This window comes from Cotesia typhae, unplaced genomic scaffold (assembly GCF_013202065.1).
Source record: "Cotesia typhae breed Kobodo isofemale line unplaced genomic scaffold, CoteBio_Ctyphae contig_59, whole genome shotgun sequence".
Lineage (NCBI taxonomy): Eukaryota > Metazoa > Arthropoda > Insecta > Hymenoptera > Braconidae > Cotesia > Cotesia typhae.
In genome coordinates this window covers 202,379-219,119 of record NW_027423761.1, presented here as the reverse complement: position 1 = coordinate 219,119, position 16,741 = coordinate 202,379, and the positions used below count along the sequence as shown (strand labels likewise).

The 16,741-nt window shown below is 33.5% G+C and overlaps 3 protein-coding genes across 8 annotated transcripts; 1 reads left to right on the top strand and 2 right to left on the bottom strand.

The window, feature by feature from the left end:
* The first annotated feature begins 113 nt into the window (after positions 1–113).
* On the top strand, positions 114–6,637 carry Cip4 (formin-binding protein 1-like Cip4). Of its 5 annotated transcripts, none has more exons than XM_074250433.1 (9): positions 114–315; positions 984–1,099; positions 1,390–1,894; positions 2,261–2,620; positions 3,337–3,363; positions 3,488–3,795; positions 4,168–4,356; positions 4,442–4,578; positions 5,158–6,637. In XM_074250433.1, exons 1-9 carry the CDS (start codon positions 292–294, stop codon positions 5,313–5,315), a joined length of 1,824 nt encoding a protein of 607 aa, XP_074106534.1. In that variant the 5' UTR covers positions 114–291; the 3' UTR covers positions 5,316–6,637. The 5 variants fall into 5 exon arrangements, with proteins under 5 accessions (XP_074106534.1, XP_074106535.1, XP_074106533.1 ...); XM_074250434.1 differs by having other exon boundaries at positions 3,334–3,363; positions 4,454–4,578; XM_074250432.1 differs by having other exon boundaries at positions 3,334–3,363.
* Sclp (leucine rich repeat containing protein 20 sclp) lies at positions 6,638–10,450 on the bottom strand. 2 transcript variants are annotated; one of them, XM_074250440.1, is made up of 4 exons: positions 10,148–10,450; positions 8,131–8,274; positions 7,734–7,901; positions 6,638–7,674 (listed from the first exon to the last, which is right to left on the bottom strand). In XM_074250440.1, the coding sequence occupies exons 1-4, from the start codon at positions 10,305–10,307 to the stop codon at positions 7,511–7,513; spliced, it is 636 nt and encodes a 211-aa protein (XP_074106541.1). In that variant the 5' UTR covers positions 10,308–10,450; the 3' UTR covers positions 6,638–7,510. The 2 variants fall into 2 exon arrangements, with proteins under 2 accessions (XP_074106541.1, XP_074106542.1); XM_074250441.1 differs by lacking the exon at positions 10,148–10,450 and adding an exon at positions 8,628–8,993.
* Positions 10,451–11,564: 1,114 nt separating this feature from the next.
* Pdzd8 (PDZ domain containing 8) lies at positions 11,565–16,373 on the bottom strand. The gene is made up of 7 exons (XM_074250358.1): positions 15,519–16,373; positions 13,874–15,350; positions 13,557–13,819; positions 13,145–13,357; positions 12,745–12,888; positions 11,992–12,174; positions 11,565–11,926 (listed from the first exon to the last, which is right to left on the bottom strand). Exons 1-7 carry the CDS (start codon positions 15,903–15,905, stop codon positions 11,741–11,743), a joined length of 2,853 nt encoding a protein of 950 aa, XP_074106459.1. The 5' UTR covers positions 15,906–16,373; the 3' UTR covers positions 11,565–11,740.
* Between the last annotated feature and the right edge of the window lie 368 nt (positions 16,374–16,741).

Below are 16,741 nucleotides of genomic sequence, written 5' to 3'. Positions count from 1 at the left end.
GTAAGCGATAAATTTCAAAATATCGGAATTTTTCTCCACAAGATGGCGCGCAACTTACCTTCTAAGCGCGATATAATAATAAAATGCCTAGGGTGTGGGTACTTAATCAGTGGCAGTGGTTTACACGATCCTCGGCCATGTTGTAGTGGCAAAGTGGACTCTGTCATCTAAAAATCAAAAAAAAAAAAAAAATCCAAAAAAGCTTTAAAAGTGTACCGAGAGAATAAATAGCAAAAACAGGAGTTAGATGCCCGTCGTCTGGATCACCTGGCAGTCTTCCCGAGCTCGACAATGAGTTGGGGCACTGAACTTTGGGTAAGTTGAACCTGCTGGTACCTTCTGTCTCTTCTATTCTCCTACATTTCCCTCCTCTGCTCTATCTGTGTCACATTATCAACAAATCTCATTTAATGACTCACACTATCAGTTGTCATGCTCACCATTTTTTAGTAAATTTATTTTATTAATAAATAATACTATTTTCCTGGTATCGCTTCACTATTTTTGACATTCCAAACCCCCTCTCTACCTTGGTGACCTCGCGCTGATCTAATTAATTACAAATAAATACACCAATTGATTAGAACTCATTATTAAATTTTTATTTCAATTCAAAAAATTCTAGAAATTATTTTTCATGAAATTTAATAATAAATCACGAGCAAAAAATTGTTTTCCTAAAATGAAAACTAAAATTAAATACCCGGTCAATACGAGGGTGAGGCGCCCCCAATTTATGACTCATGTTTTACTTTATTTTTGCTATTTATTTTTAACTTTAATTTAGATTTTAATTCAAGTGTTTTTATTTTATTATTCAAACTCGTTGGAATTTTTTTTAAGTTTCTTTTTTATAGATGACGTTTGAAAATATTTGGTGACATTGAAATAAAATAAAAAAAAAAAAAAAAAAAAACCGGTTTGCCGAAAAAGGAGCGTGAATGTATTTATTTACTTATTTTATTTTTTTTTTTTCTTTTTAGGATCAGTACGACAATTTGTCGCTGCACACGCAGAAAGGAATTGATTTTCTTGAGAGATATGGACACTTTATTAGAGATCGGTGCAAAATTGAGACAGAGTATGCCGCTAATTTGAGGTGAGTTTTTGATTTTGGGATTTTATTTTGGAGGATTAGAAAATTTGGGTCCTTTGGAATTGATAAATATTACATTTTTATTTAAAAATGTTATTTATTTAAAAAAATTTTATTTATAAAATTTATGAATAATTATATTAAATTTTTTTATAACTTATCGAATTTTTTAAAAAATAATTTATAAAAATTTTTTAATAAATTTCTAAAGTTTTTTACAATAAAAAGATTTTTATAATTACATATAATAATAATTATAATTATAATTAATAATAACAATATTAATTTTCCAGGAGGTTAGTAAAAAACTATTTGCCAAAAAAAAAAGAAGAAGATGATTACCAATACAGCCCCTGCCGAGCATTCAAGCTGGAGCTCAACGAAGTTAATGACCAAGCGGGTCAAAGAGAAGTCATCGCGGAGAATTTGACCGCCAATGTTCTCAAAGAATTAAATATCCTCGTGAAGGACTTCAAGGAGGACCGGAAGAAATACCTCCAAGAAGGCGCGAGACTGATGTCTACTTTGACCGCGCAGATCCAAAGTCTCGAGCGAGCTCGGAAAGCCTACGAGAAGGCTTTTCGTGAAGCCGAGCGCGCTTTGGAAAATTACCAGCGGGCTGACGCGGATTTGAATTTATCTCGCGCTGAGGTCGAGAAGCAGAGGATGAATATGACCTTAAAGACTCAGCAGAGCGAGGAAGCCAAAACTGAGTATGCTAATCAGCTGCAGAAGACTAATGAGATGCAGACGCTTCATTATCATACTGCCATGCCGCAAGTTTTTCATCAGCTTCAGGTAATTTTATCTCAGTTCCTATTGGTCCTAAAAAAAAACTTTTCAAACAAAAGTTGTAGCTTTAAGTCTCTTCTTTCAGACAAAATTTGTCCGGTTCAAAAATTTTGATTAGAAAAAAAGTTATAGAGCTTCAAACGTCAAATATTCGGAAAATTCCTCAAAAAACGGATTTTTTGAATTGAGGGCGCTGAAAATCCACCGAAAAAAATTTTTTTTCCAATAAAATCATAGTGCATTTTAAAGTAGAGACTCTGAGGATTCTAAAAATGCTGGCAAAGATATAAAAATTATTATTTAATTATTTTTGATTTGAAGTCAAAGTTTTAAAAAATTTGAAAATTTTCAAACCCTTGAAAACAATTTCAGGAATTGGATGAAAAGCGGATAAAAAACATGCGGAACTACATGCTAAAGTCCGTGGAGATCGAGCGGGCTGTAGCGCCGATAATATCGCAGTGTCTCGAGGGGATCGAGAAGGCCGCGAACGAAGTTAACGAGAAGGAAGACACACTCCTGGTGATCGAGAGATTCAAGAGCGGGTTCCAGCCCCCGGGAGACTTTCCCTTCGAGGACCTTTCGGTGGCAAAGTCCTACGACAGCAACACCCAGCTGTCCCAGACCGCGACCATGCAGCCGATCCACAACCATTTAACTGTTAAAGGCACAGTTTCTGGAGGGAAAATCAAAAAACGCGTCGGGATCTTCGGGATCTTCAGCAGCAACAAGGTGAGTTTTTATTTTTTATTTCTTCAGCATTATTTTCGCTTTGCATGATTTTTATTTTATTCATTTTATATTCTATTAATTATTGTTATTATTTTTCTTTTCTCGGGAATTCTTATTTTTTATCTACAACACAATGGGATTATTTGTTGTTTATATATTTAGTAAGTACTTATCGGGTTTAATTGTGGTTTTTTTCTTTTCTTGCTTTTGATTTTAATTTTTTTTTAATAAATTTTAAATTGTTTTAAGTGACCCTACTAGCCATTTAGTTTCAAATTTACAATAAAATTTTATGTTTTAAAAACTATTGATTAAAAAATAAAATGTTTAGGATAAAAGTTGTAGCTTTAAGTGTCTTCTTTAAGATAAAATTTTTCCGGTTCAAAAATATTAATTAGAAAAAAAGTTATAACGTTTAAAAGACCAAAAACATGGAAAATTATTAGAAAAACAACTGGTTTTTTGGGTTGCGGGCGCTGAAAACTTTGTAAAAAAAATTTATAGTAGATCTTGAAGCTGAGTGTCTAAGGATTCTAAAAATGCCGATAAAGACATAAAAATAATAAGCAGTATATTTTTAATTTGAAGTCAAAATTTTAAAAAATGAATTCTGGCTGATGGGTCACTTACCTTAAAAAAGTAATTACCATACCGCTTAATTAACATAAGAATGATGAGCTTACTTAATAATATGTTTCATGCGCAATCGCCAGAAGTTGATCGAGGTGTGCATAGCTTTAAAGGTCTGTCTACGCATTAATTTTTTTTTATTTTATTTAAACATTTGCATACTAAGTGTCCATTATTTAACCGCTTAATTAAATGGCCGTTTATTTAACGTATAAACTAAATATTTATACTTTCCAGAACAATGTACCTGGTTACGGTGACGGCGCGAAGGAGGACTGCAGTGACCTGCCGCCGAACCAGCGGAAAAAGCGACTCCAGCAGCGGCTGGACGAGATCCAAGCGAAAATTGCCCAGGAAACTGCCGCGAGGGACGCGCTGATGAAGATGAAAGGAGTTTATGAACAAAACCCCGCGTTAGGCGACCCCATGAGCATAGAGGGCCAGTTGAACCAGTCGGGTAATAAATTAGATAAGCTGGGGACTGAGCTCACCAAGTTCCAGGGTTATCTCGATGATGCCATCAAGACTGGAGTCGGTTTGTCCAGGTGAGTTATTAATTTAGGATAAAAATTAGAAAATTCTTAGCTAGTCACTGAACTAGTGGCTATAACTCCTTAAATATTGATTTTAGGGAAAAATTATAAGAGAACAAAATTGTAGCTTAGGAAATTTCCTATCGAAAATATTTTCATACTATGGGTCTATTTTCAATATTTTAGGAGATATAGTAAATTTAGGAGTAATTAGAAAATGTTAAGAAGAAAATTATAATTTAGTGGCTAGAAAAATCGCTGTAACTCCTAAAATATCAATTTTAGGAAAAAATGACAAGAGTTCAAAATTGTAGCTTAGGAAATTTCCTACAAAAAATGTTTATATATATTACAAGTCTATTTTCAATATTTAACTAATTACAGTCCGAGTCAAGCGCAAAGAAAAGCTCCGACGAGTAACGGTTCATCAGTCAGAGTAAGTTCTCGGCGATCGAGTCACTCAGGAGGTGAAGAAAGCCTCTCCAGGTCGGCGTCGGATTCCAGTGTGGGGAATGCACATGCTCAGGCGCACAAGCAAACAACGTCCCCGAGCACTCCTCAGCCCACGCACGAGTAAGTAAATTACAGCAATTTTACAAATTTTAGTTGATAGCTTAGCGAATAGGCAACGGAGGTATTTTACCGTACTCATACACAGTTCCACGAATAGCCCGGAGTCTGGTCTTGGTGCTTCAAGGACGTCACTTCCTGGGAGCAATGCTGAGGAGTATGACGTCGATGAACTCGATGCTCAGCCTCCGCTTGGGACCTGTCGCGCTCTCTATCCTTTCGATGGTAAGTTTTTTTTCATTATTAATTTTTAGCTCAGTTCCTATTGGTCCTAAAAAAAAACTTTTGGGACAAAAGTTGTAGTTTATTGTCCCTTCTTTAAGATAAAATTCACTCGGTTCCAAAATTTTAATTCCAAAAAAAGTTATAGAGCTTCAAAGGTCAAATCCTCGAAAAATTCTTAAAAAAATGGGTTTTTTAAGTTAGAGGCGCTGAAAACTTTATTAAAAAAATTTTTTTTTCAAAAAGATCATCATGGATCTTAAAGTTGAGACTTTAAGGATTCTAAAAATGCCGGCAAAGACATAAAAATAATTATTTGTCTATTTTTAATTCAAAGTCAAAGTTTAAAAAATTATAAAATTTGAAATTTTGAACTGACGATAAATTTTAAATAATTTTTATCTCGGTTCCTATTGTTCCTAAAAAAAAAAACTTTTGAAAAAAAAGTTGTAGCTCATAGTCTCTTCTTTGAGATAAAATTTGTCCGGTTCAAAAATTTTAATTAGAAAAAAAGTTATAGCCATTAGAAGTTTGTATATAAGAAAAAAACTTGAAAAAAAAAAAAAAAAAATGAAATTTTAGGGACATCCGAAGGATCAATCCCGATGTACGACGGCGAGGAGCTGTACATGATAGAACTTGACCAAGGTGATGGATGGACGCGGGTGCGGCGAATGTCAAATCCCATGGAAGGGTTCGTGCCGACTTCGTACATCGAGTACCAGCTGTTCGACACATAACCTCCTAACGACCCTTAATATAATAAATAAGAACTAAGTACTATATAACAGTTTTTAATTGGGTAAGTCGATTTAATACTCAGATAAGAACAAATAAAGCTAATTGTGCAATCTGTTCTAAAGTAACTTCTCTATTATTAATTATTAATTATTAATTAATTAATTATTATAAACCATAACAATTATTTTACGACACGCAATAAGAGAAAGTCCAAGTGCTTATGTAATAATTAATAATTAATTAAATATAAAATGATTAATCATTAATTATAATCGAGAGAAAATGGATCGTCTGCTTCATTCTGTCTCGATTGCGTGGTTGTCACACTACGTGTGCTTTTTTTATGGTATTAAATCCGTGTATCCTTTTTATTAATTAAAAATTTAAAATTAAAGATTATATATATATATATATATATATATATATATATATATATATATATATATATAAATATATAAATAAAAATGTATATATGACGGAGGGCTAAGGGTAGCTTAGGTTATAGTTATAATTATTTAATTATCATTATTTCTCTGTACAGAAGATTGTAATTTGTTAATTTAAGCTTGCATATTGTGCGCTGAGTGATTATTACTATTTTTTTTTTTTTTTTTTATTATTATTTTGATAAGTACTCGGAGAATTTTATTTTTTAAGATTTTTGAGTCTTGTTTGTTGAGATCGAGAATTTGGTTTTTAAACTCTAATTTTTATTTAAGAAACAATTGACTTTAGAAAAAAATTTTTGAGACAAAAGTTGTAGCTTATATTCTCTTCTTTAAGAAAAAATTTATCCAGTTCAAAAATATTAATTAGAAAAAAAGTTATAAATTTTTAAAGACCAAAAACACGGGAAATTTCGAAAAGAACCGGTTTTTGGGGGTTGGGGGCGCTGAAAACTTTGTAAAAAAAATTTATTAAAAAAAAAATCTATAGTCGCTCTTGAAGCTGAGTGTCTAAGGATTTTAAAAATGCCGGCAAAGAAATAAAAATAATTAGTTATCTATTTTTAGTCGTCAAATAAAAATGACCAAATTTTCTAATCTCCAGAACAAGATTTAAAGTAGGCCATAAACTCATTTAGGAAATAAAATTTCCTTAACATTCTGACAAAAATGTCACTCAGAGCACAATTATTTGCCCAGTACAGAGAGTAATTTTGATCACTAAACCGTATTTTTAATATGTATATTTTGTGATTTTATATTATCATTATAAGTATGTAGATACTCGACTCAACATTATTATTAGTTATTGCATTATTGTAATATTATAATTTTATTATTATAATAAAAAATAAAATAATACAGGTACTAAAACATTTTTAGTGTCAAAAACTTATTTTATTTCAATACAATATTCTTTAATTAGTATTGTTAAATAATATAAAAGTTTGTCATTATAATTATTATAATTATAATTAAGTTACGCTAATATCTGTATGACTAGATTAAGTTAATAGATAAGTACAAATTAAATGTTTTTATTCTTTTAGATCAAGGCAGTTTATATATTCTCTTTATTTTCAGATTTACAGTCCGCTCTATTTAAATATCTCAGAAACTATTGACTTAAAAAAAAAAACTTTTAGAACAAAAGTTGTAGCTTTTAGTCTCTTCTTTGATACAAAATTTGTCCGGTTCTAAAATTTTAATTAAAAAAAAAGTTATATAACTTCAAAGGTCAATTCCTCGGAAAATTCTTGAAAAAATGGGTTTTTTGAGTTAGAGGCGCTGAAAACTTTATTAAAAAAATTTTTTTCTCAAAAAAATCATCATGGATCTTAAAGTTGAGACTTTAAGGATTCTAAAAATGCCGGCAAAGACATAAAAATAATTATTTGTCTATTTTTAATTTGAAGTCAAAGTTTAAAAAATTGTAAAATTTGAAATTTCGAACTGACGATTAATTTTAAATAATTTTTTTATCTCGGTTCCTATTGTTCCTAAAAAAAAAAACTTTTGGGACAAAAGTTGTAGCTTATTGTCTCTTCTTTGAGGTAAAATTTGTCCGGTTAAAAAATATCAATTAGTTTTTGAGTTATCTAAAAAAGAGCGGTAGTGATATTTGTCAACACAGCGTGAAATGCATTGACGATCACAAAAACAATACTTGTCAATGAAATGCATTGACCTATTGAGCAAATATCACATATATATTGATTAATTATGATTAATTAACAACTATCCTAACCCTAGACGGTCAAGTCCTCCCACTCCTCGACCTGCCTTGGCGACAGTTCTATTTTACAGGAACTGAAGTTCGAAAGCTGGTCGTAGATTTTTGGCGGGATTGTGTTTTCTCTCAAGTCCACCAGCTCTAAGGATGGCGCTAGCTTCAGTCTATCCACGTCGACGTCTAAAAAAATATCCGTTAATAATTTTAAAATTAATTGTTAAATTTCAGTTTGTAATTACCCATAATGGAGTTGTTGTTCGCGAGCAGCCGCTTCAATTGCGGCATCCTGAAGGTCACAGGTGGTAAGGAGATGAATGTGTTGTGAGATATGTCCAGTCGTTCCAGTTCCTGGAGTTCCGCTAGTTCTTCAGGTAATTTGCTAAATTGATTATGACTCAAATTCAGTTCTGAAATAAAATAAATTTATTATTTTTCATTATTTTCAATCTCAAAAATAACTAATATTTAATTAGTCACTAAAAGTGGTCATAACTCCTAAAATGATAATTTTAGGAAAAAATTATAAGAGACCAAAATTGTAGCTTAGGAAATTTCCTACAAAAAACGTATTTATACTATGGGTCTATCTCCAATATTTTGAGAGATACAGTACCTGTAAGTAAAAAAAAAATTCACCTGTGATCAGCGAAAACTTGACCGCGAACTTAGGAGGTATCTTTGTAATAACATTGCCGGACAAGTCGCAGGACTTTAACTCCGTGTGTCTCATTAGATGATAGACAGCGTCAGGTACTTGCATGAGCTGGCACTCGGATAAATCTGCAAGTAAAATTGCATTAAATTTAAAAAAAAACAAAGTAGTAAAAAACCGCGAATTAATCCGCGGATTCCACGCATGACTCGCGGAAGCCCACATACGGCTTAGCATAGGCTTGTGGGTACTCAAACGATCGGGAGGCCCCTTGGCTACACAGCTGTGCTAGTAAATTAGCGATAAAACCGGGTAAGATGGTCATAGGTGAAAAAATGCGGTAACTGTTAAGTAATTAGAGTGAAGTACAATAAAAACTTTCACTTGCTTTCGCTTCCACGCGGAACTTATTTAAAACAAAGAACTCTAACGTGTTTTTTTTAAATAAAAATTGATAATTAAATATAATATTTATTAGTACCGAGTTTTCTGGTTTTTTCAGCGTCTTCGCACCGTAAAATAACTCGCGTAACAGCCGACGCCATCTTGCTTTCGTTACTGGCTCTTTGTGGGTAAAAATAGACGCCGGAAATGCGTTAGAACAAAAAATAAAGCCCAGATGAATCATTTAATTTATCAAACGCGGTACAAAAGAACTTAACGTGTAAATAAATAAACCGTATGTGGAAATATAAATATGGCAATGGCATTGGGCAGTTATCCAGATAAAAATAAGATAATAAACTGCTTTATTTCTTTTGTGTGGCAGGCTAACTGTATCAAGGTCTTTTTTTTTATTTATTTCATTCATTTTATTCACTTTATTTATTTATTTATTTATTTTAACAAAATTTATTGCCAAGAAAAAAATTTTTTTTCGCCATATTGGAATTATTTTAATTTTTTGAAAATTTATATCTTTAAATCTATTGACTTTAAAAAAAAAAAACTTTTTCAATAAAAATTCTAGCAAATTGTCTCAATTTTAAGAGAAAATTTACCCGGTTTCAAAATTTTAATTAGGTAAAAAGATATCGACGTTTGAAGTTGGATCAAAAGCTTGCAAATAATAATTTAGTTGTAGATTTGGTTTGACAACTTTTATTTTGAAAATTATTGAGCTTAAAAAAATTTTTTTTGGACAAAAGTTGTAGCTTAGAGTTTAATCTTTGAGAGAAAATTCACCCGATTTCAAAATTTTGATTCCAAAAAAAGTTATGGAGCTTTAAAGTTCAAATACTTGGAAAATTCTTCAAAAAAATGGGTTTTTTGAAATGGGGGCGCTGAAAATTTAATGAAAAAATTTTTTTCTCAAAAAAGTTATAGTGAATTACAAAGCTGACGGTCTAAGGATAATAAAAAAGCCGGCAAAGACATAAATATGATTAGTTATCTATTTTTAATCTTAAATTAAAGTTTAAAAAATTGTTCAGTTTAAAATTTCAATCTTACAATCAATTTTCAATAATTTTTATCTCGGTTCCTATTGGTTCTAAAAAATAAAAATTTTTAATACAAAAGTTGTAGCTTAAAGTTTCTTCTTTGATACCAAATTTACTCGGTTCCAAAATTTTAATTTGTTTCAAAATTATGAGTATTTAAAATTTTCCCAAAATTTCGAAACTAATAGTGATTTGATCATTATCAATCTTTAATAATTAATATCTCGGAAGTTATTGGTCTTAAAAAAAAACTTTTAGAACAAAAGTTGCAGCTTTAAGTCTCTTGTTGAAGGCAAAATTTGTCCGGTTCAAAAATTCCAATTATTTTCAAAGTTACAACCATTTAAAGTCTTTCCAAAATAAGAAAGATCAAAATTTTGAGTTTTTAATTCTGAAACTTCACTAATTAATATCTCGGTTCCTATTGGTCCTAAAAAAAAAAAAAAACTTTTGGAACAAAAGCTGTAGCTTTAAGTCTCTTCTTTAAACCAAAATTTGTCCGGTTCGAAAATATTGATTAGACGAAAAGTTATAGCGATTAAACGCGTGAAAACAGTACCTAAATTACAATTGTCCTGAGCTTCTTCGCACCTGGACACAACCCTAATAATAGCGCGTCCAGCCAATTGGACGCAGATAGCGGTCGCGACATTCCTCTCGCCATCCTCTTGAGACAACTGTGCGATAACTCCTTCCGCGTTTTCGTGGGGCGGCTTCATTATTAATTAATTAATTAATAAAACAATAAAATAACAAATTAAACGCTTCAGTGTCGAACAACTTTCACAAAACAAGTTACTTGTTACCTAAACACTGAACTCGCAAACAATAAAAATAAAAATAAATAATCGGAGTGAGGAACTGAGAGTGACTGCCTTGAATAAAGACCACCAGGGCTATTTAAGCTTTCCCGCTATGATATATATCTCCCACCGGGCAACGCACCTTGCACATGTCAGTCAGCTGACTTTGTTTAAAAAATCGCTAAATAAAATTATAAAAAATTTTTTTAAACAAAAAATTCAATTTTTATTTTTCTACTTAATTAATTAATTAGAAAAAAATTTACGAGACGGACAAAAGAGGTAATTACTTAATACGGAATAAAATTGACAAACGGCTGGCCCAAAGCCAAAACATTCTGCGTTGTCGTCAAAAATAGAACAAATCCCCATGAGTTTTGGCTTTCATTTTAAAATTAAAATTACAAAAATTGAGGATGACGCTCGTAGAAGTTTCCGTTTTTATTTGTGACCTTCGAGGAGTCAATGATTTTATCTGGCGATGCTTCAGCTTTGTTTCATTTTTTGGACATAATTACCTTTTGGTCATTTTTAAGCTTTCATAATTTTTATCTCGGTTCCTATTGGTCCTAAAAAAAAACTTTTCATACAAAAATTGTAGCTTATAGTCTCTTCTTTGATAAAAAATTTACCCGGTTCCAAAATTTTGATTCCAAAAAAAGTTATAGAGCTACAAAGGTCAAATTCTCGGAAAATTCTTGAAAAAATGGGTTTTTTGAGTTGGGGGCGCTGAAAATCTAGTCAAAAAAAATTTTTTTTTCCAAAAAATTATAGTGATTTTCAAAGCTTAGGGTCTGAGGATTCTAAAAATGCCGGCGAAGACATTAAAATATTTTATTTACTAATTTTAAACCACAGTCAAAGTTTGTATGTCCAAGAAATTCAAATTTTTGACTTGGCTATCAATTATTTAATAATATTTATCTCGATACCTATTGGTCCTAAAAAAAAAAACTTTTGAAACAAAAAGTTTAGCAAAAAGTCTCTTCTTTAAGCAAAAATTTACCCCGTTTTAAAATGTTGATTATTTAAAAAGTTATGAGCATTTAAAATTTAATAATTCGGAAATGAATAATTTATAGATAGAATTTTATTTTAATAATTATATATATATATATATATATATATATATATATATATATATATATATATATATATATATATATATATATATATATATATATATATTTGACAACATCGATATAATATACACTGTGCAAAACAGAAGACAATATAATAAATAAAGCTTATATTGGTGTTCTTTGGTGCAGTTATAGTTATTATGTTTTGTTTTCTTATTAATTGCAATTGACCTTATAATTTTGTTTAAATTGACGCTAAAGCAACGATTAGGCCGTTTGTTTGAACTCTTGTGCATGTTGTAGGCCCGCACAATAGTGGAGCAAAAGAACTGACAGCGCTTGAACGCGTAAATCACTCTGAGCTATCAGTTTCGCGCTGTCTGAGTTACCCGATTGCGACAGTTCCAAACGCGAGCTTGACTCGACGTCTAAGGCCGCCTTTAATTTTCCCATCTGGAACCAAAATTATCAATTTTTATAATTACAATTAATCAAAATTTATTTTAAAAAATTCTTACCATAAAATTGATCTTCTCAATTCGGTCATTTGGCTCCAGGTCGCGGTACAAAAATTTACCGGTTTCTTTGGCATGAGACATTAGACCCTCGTTCAGTTCTCCAGCCACCAAAGGGCTGGCTACGCTGGGTTCTGCGCCTTCTAGCAAGTCTGGGCTGATTCCTAAGCCCCCGACCAGTGAACTCTAGAAAATTCAAATTTTGACTTTTGGAATTTTTATTTAATAAACTATTGAGTTTAGAAAAAAATTTTTAGGACAAAAGTTGTAGCAACAAGTCGCTTCTTTTACCTAAAATTTATCCAGTTCCAAAATTTTAATTAAAAAAAAAGTTATGGGCTTTTAAAGATTAAAAACGTGGTAAATTTTTGAAAAAACACATTTTTTGAGTTGGGGGCGCTGAAAACTTTATTAAAAAAATTTTTTTTTCAAAAAAGCCATAGTACATTTTAAAGCTGAGGGTTTAAGGATTCTAAAAATGCCGGCAAAGAAATAAAAATAATTATTTGTCTAATTTTAATCCTTAATCAAAGTTTAAAAAATTGTAAAATTTGAAATTTTGAACTAACGATTCATTTTAAAAAATTTTTATCTCAGTTCCTATTGGTCCTAAAAAAAAAAAAAACTTTTGAAACAAAAGTTGTTGTAAAAAGTCTCTTCTTTAAAACAAAATTTGTCCGGTTCAAAAATTTTAATTAGTTCAAATGTTATAGCTCTTTTAAGTCTACTCGAATAAAAATTTAGTATAAAACTCACTTTTCGACTGGAACAAGGACTGGGAGGTAAGCTTCTTGATCCGCTACCACCAGAAGACGTAGGTGGCGCCAAGTTACTAGTACTTCCAGCTTTCTTAAGCCCCAGCAAGGAGTTAGCAATAGCACTGGCCTTGACAGCCACCCCCTAAATGGTAATTAATTTGTCTGTATCTAAATAAATGCTCTTTAAAATTAATGAATAATCAGCGAATTACAATGAATATATAATAACCTACAAAAATCAAAGCCAGATAAGTAGTCTCGATATTTTATTATCTTCTTACAAACGTAATTATAATAAATCTAGGCTGATTAAAAAAATAAAAACAAAGCGAAAAAAAAATTAAATTAAAAAATGGAAGTTTGTACTATGAGTTGTTGTTGGTGACCCCGAAGTATACCTGAACGTTTTCTTCACACCCGGTCAGCGATATTTCAGGATTGACGTCTCCCAGTGAGGAACTAGTGGAGCCATCTGTTAGTTCTTCGACTTCGAACGCCAGGCTCGTCAGACTTTCTGCTCCGCAGGATGTTGTACTTTGACAACGCGCTTGACATTTTTTGTGACACACCATCCCGCAATCTCGGCATTGAATTGCATCTTTTAACCATATCTGTTAAAATTTACAAAATTATAATGATTTTTTTCATTTAGAAACCTTCAAAGTAAAGAATTGTAGCTTGGAACAGTCTTTGCGCACGCGTAATAGCTCAGAACAGCCTTTGCGCAGCTTGGAACAGTCATTGCGCATGCGCAGTAGAATTTTTTAATACTTTTTCAATTATTTTTACAATTTTTAACACAAAATTTACCTTTTTAGAACAAAAATCACAATGAGTAGCTCGATGAAAGTGCGTACGAATAAAATCATGCAATTTCTTTTCCCCAGCATCACCCCCAGCAACAACCGGGGAACTTTTATTAACTTCCTCTCTTTTAGTTGAGTCGCCACTGGCATTGCGACGCTTTGTTTGATTAGACGTCCATCTGTATGACAATAAAATGTCTCCGTAACACAAACTTGGATCAAACCCTGAGTAGCCTTGAAGTTTAGAATTGAGTGAGGTGAACGAAGCTGAAAGAACAGTTCCAATTACTTTCAAACTTCTCAACTGAAAAATTGACTCACCTGTATCAGGTGGAAGTAGGGGATGAGGTTTCAAGTAGAACCCAGTAGTCGACGTGGAACACTGACTTAAAACAAGTTTGATAGGAACATTGAGGTACCCAAGAATCTTGGGAGCAAATTCCCCGCCCCTGAGTCTCGCCCAAACGCCGACATTCAGATACAGGAACTCTGAATCAATCTGATAGGTCCTGGACTCTTCGAAGGTTATCGTCGACGCGTAGACCTTCTCCTTGGTCATCGAGGTCAGGTCGTTGATCGTTAGTTCATCAGCCCAGGCGTTACTCGACCCCGAGGACAGGTTACTGATCGTCGAAATTCTCCTAGTCAGGTGCTCAAAGGAATCTTCAGGTACATGCACGCTGCTCTTGCGCCGACGGAACAATTTTATCCCACTTTCCCCGGAACTGGGGACCTCATTGTCTGAATGATGGTCTTTAAGCTCCGAAAACTTAATTTGAGGCTCGTATTTGCCTTTCGAATTATGGAACAGTCCTTGCGCATGCGTAGACTCCTGTAACGGGCTCTGCGCAGCGTGGAACTGTCCTTGCGCATGCGCAGCAGTTTCTTCGTCATTTTTCGTGTATTTTCGCTCCACGCGAATAACAAACCTTCTCTGAGCAGCATTTTTGACCAATTTACCAACCTGATTCATGTTCCCGACCTTTTTGCCGTCGACGGACACCAAGATGTCACCCTTGTGCATTTCTGCGATCCCCGCAGCGCTTCCTGCGACGATAGTTTCAACTACAACGCAGTTCTGACCAATTTCGGGGATTGTTTCCTGCTTGAAGACGACGCCGAGCTGGTGATTGTTGGTCTTGCTTATTATAAGGTCGAGAACCATGTAGGGTACGCCGTTGTACTGGGTCAGGTAGACCCAGGGTGTAGAATCTACGTTGACGGTGCAGTAGACCTCGATCAGCGACAAATCCTCCAGAGAAAGATTACTCTGAGCCAGGTTCAGGCGACTAACCTCCACGAGGACGACGTCTAGCTGCCCTGGAGTCAACTGAGCACACACTTCAGCCAGGTCGATGTCCTCGTCGTTGAGCCGACGGAAGAACGGCTTGTAGCGCATCTTGTACTGGGGGAGAGTGTGCTTCCTCTGAATCGCTCGACGGATCTGAGTTATAATCGGTGCAACGATCTGGGGCTTCAGCTGACGTCCTTGAAAGTGGCTCTGGACCCCCAGCTCCAGGATCGGTTCCGTGTAGAAGCTCAGGGACCAATGAGTGTACGGAATCCTGGTGAATTGCAGACGAGCTTTTCCCGTGATTTGTTTCACTTGCAGGGACAAGTTCGCGGTTCTGCCTCGGAACATCTTGACGTCTATCGACAACTGGAAGTTCCCGGAGTAGTGAAGGTCCAGGGCCAGGTCTAGGGTCTCCAGCAGACCAGTGTCCTTGTCAATCACTGCGTCTGCCACCTCCAAGCCCTTGATTGTCGGAAATTGGCTCCCCAGGTACAGGTCACGAAGCTAAAAATAAATTTTTTTTTAAACTTCTGTAACTCCTGAAGCAAAGCGTCCTACGGAAAAAGACTAAGAGACAAAAATTGTAGCCCATTGAATTTCCTACAAGATAAGTACCTGGACGTCGAAATACTCCAGGCGCTTTTCGAGATAATCAACCTAGTGCAAACCTACCTGGACACTGTCGAAAACTCTCCTGGTTGTACTTTGCGTGAGCAGTTCTTTGAACTCGTTGTTGAGCTTCCTGGTGAGCCACAACCTGAACCGCTCGGCGTTCTTCAGCTCGTTGAAGAGAAACTGCAGGGTCAGGTTAATCGCCAGGTTCTCGTTACCCTGGGACGGGTAGTGCCCTCGCGACTTCTCCTTAAGCTCGTCGATCGACTCCAGGAGCTGGTCAGGTAATTCGGCCTTTCCATAGCACTTGGTTGGCTTCTCCGGAGACTTTGACTCCGGTCCGGACTCGAAGTACTTTTTCACTAAATAAAACTCGATCACCAGGGTACATATTACGCCACATGAAAATATGATCACAGCCAAAATTAGCATTAGGAAAAAATCCATAGTAGTAGGACAACATTTAATTACTTATTTAAATACATTTTTATTTTCCGGGAAATATTTTCTTGGTATTTAATTTATCGGTTTAATTAGTGATAATTAACATGCTTGATAATGTTAACTAAACTTTGGACTAGTGACTAGATACTTTCGTAAAAAATTTTCGGGGGTAATTGTATATTTATTGTATTAGACACTGTATTGATTTTTCCGCCATTTTCAATCGGAAGCCTCTTAAAGTAAAACAGGGAATAATTTTATCGGTATTAGGTATTTCGTTGCATTTTCCGACTTTTCCGAATTTTCATGAAATGTTGGAAATTTTATTTTATCTAAAATAAAATTCATTTTATTATTTAAAAATTTTCTCAAGATTTTCCAAAAAATTTTTATTGAATTTTCCGAGTTTTCATTGGTTGGAAAATTTTCTTTTAATTTTTAAATAAAATTTCCAAGAGACCGGAAAATTTTATTTCTTTAAACTTCATAAATTTTAAAATTTTCCCTCACATTTATAAAAAAAAAAAATATTGCTTTAATATTTAGAAAAAATTCAAATTTCGCGCTATTTCTAAATTCAAATTTCCCTCCAAATTTTCACGGAAATTCCAGAATTTTACTTTAAAAATAAATAAATATCCCCTAAAAAAAAAAAAAAAAAAAAAAAAAAAAAAATTATTAATAATATTTCAATTTTGAATAAAAAAAATAAGTAAATTTAAACAACAAAAATGGCGGATTCCGGTTTTGACAACAACCGACAAATGGCCGCCGACGCTAGTGTTTTCTAAAAAAAACTCCCTGAATCTCCCAACTGTGATTAGAAGGCCAGTCTGGGC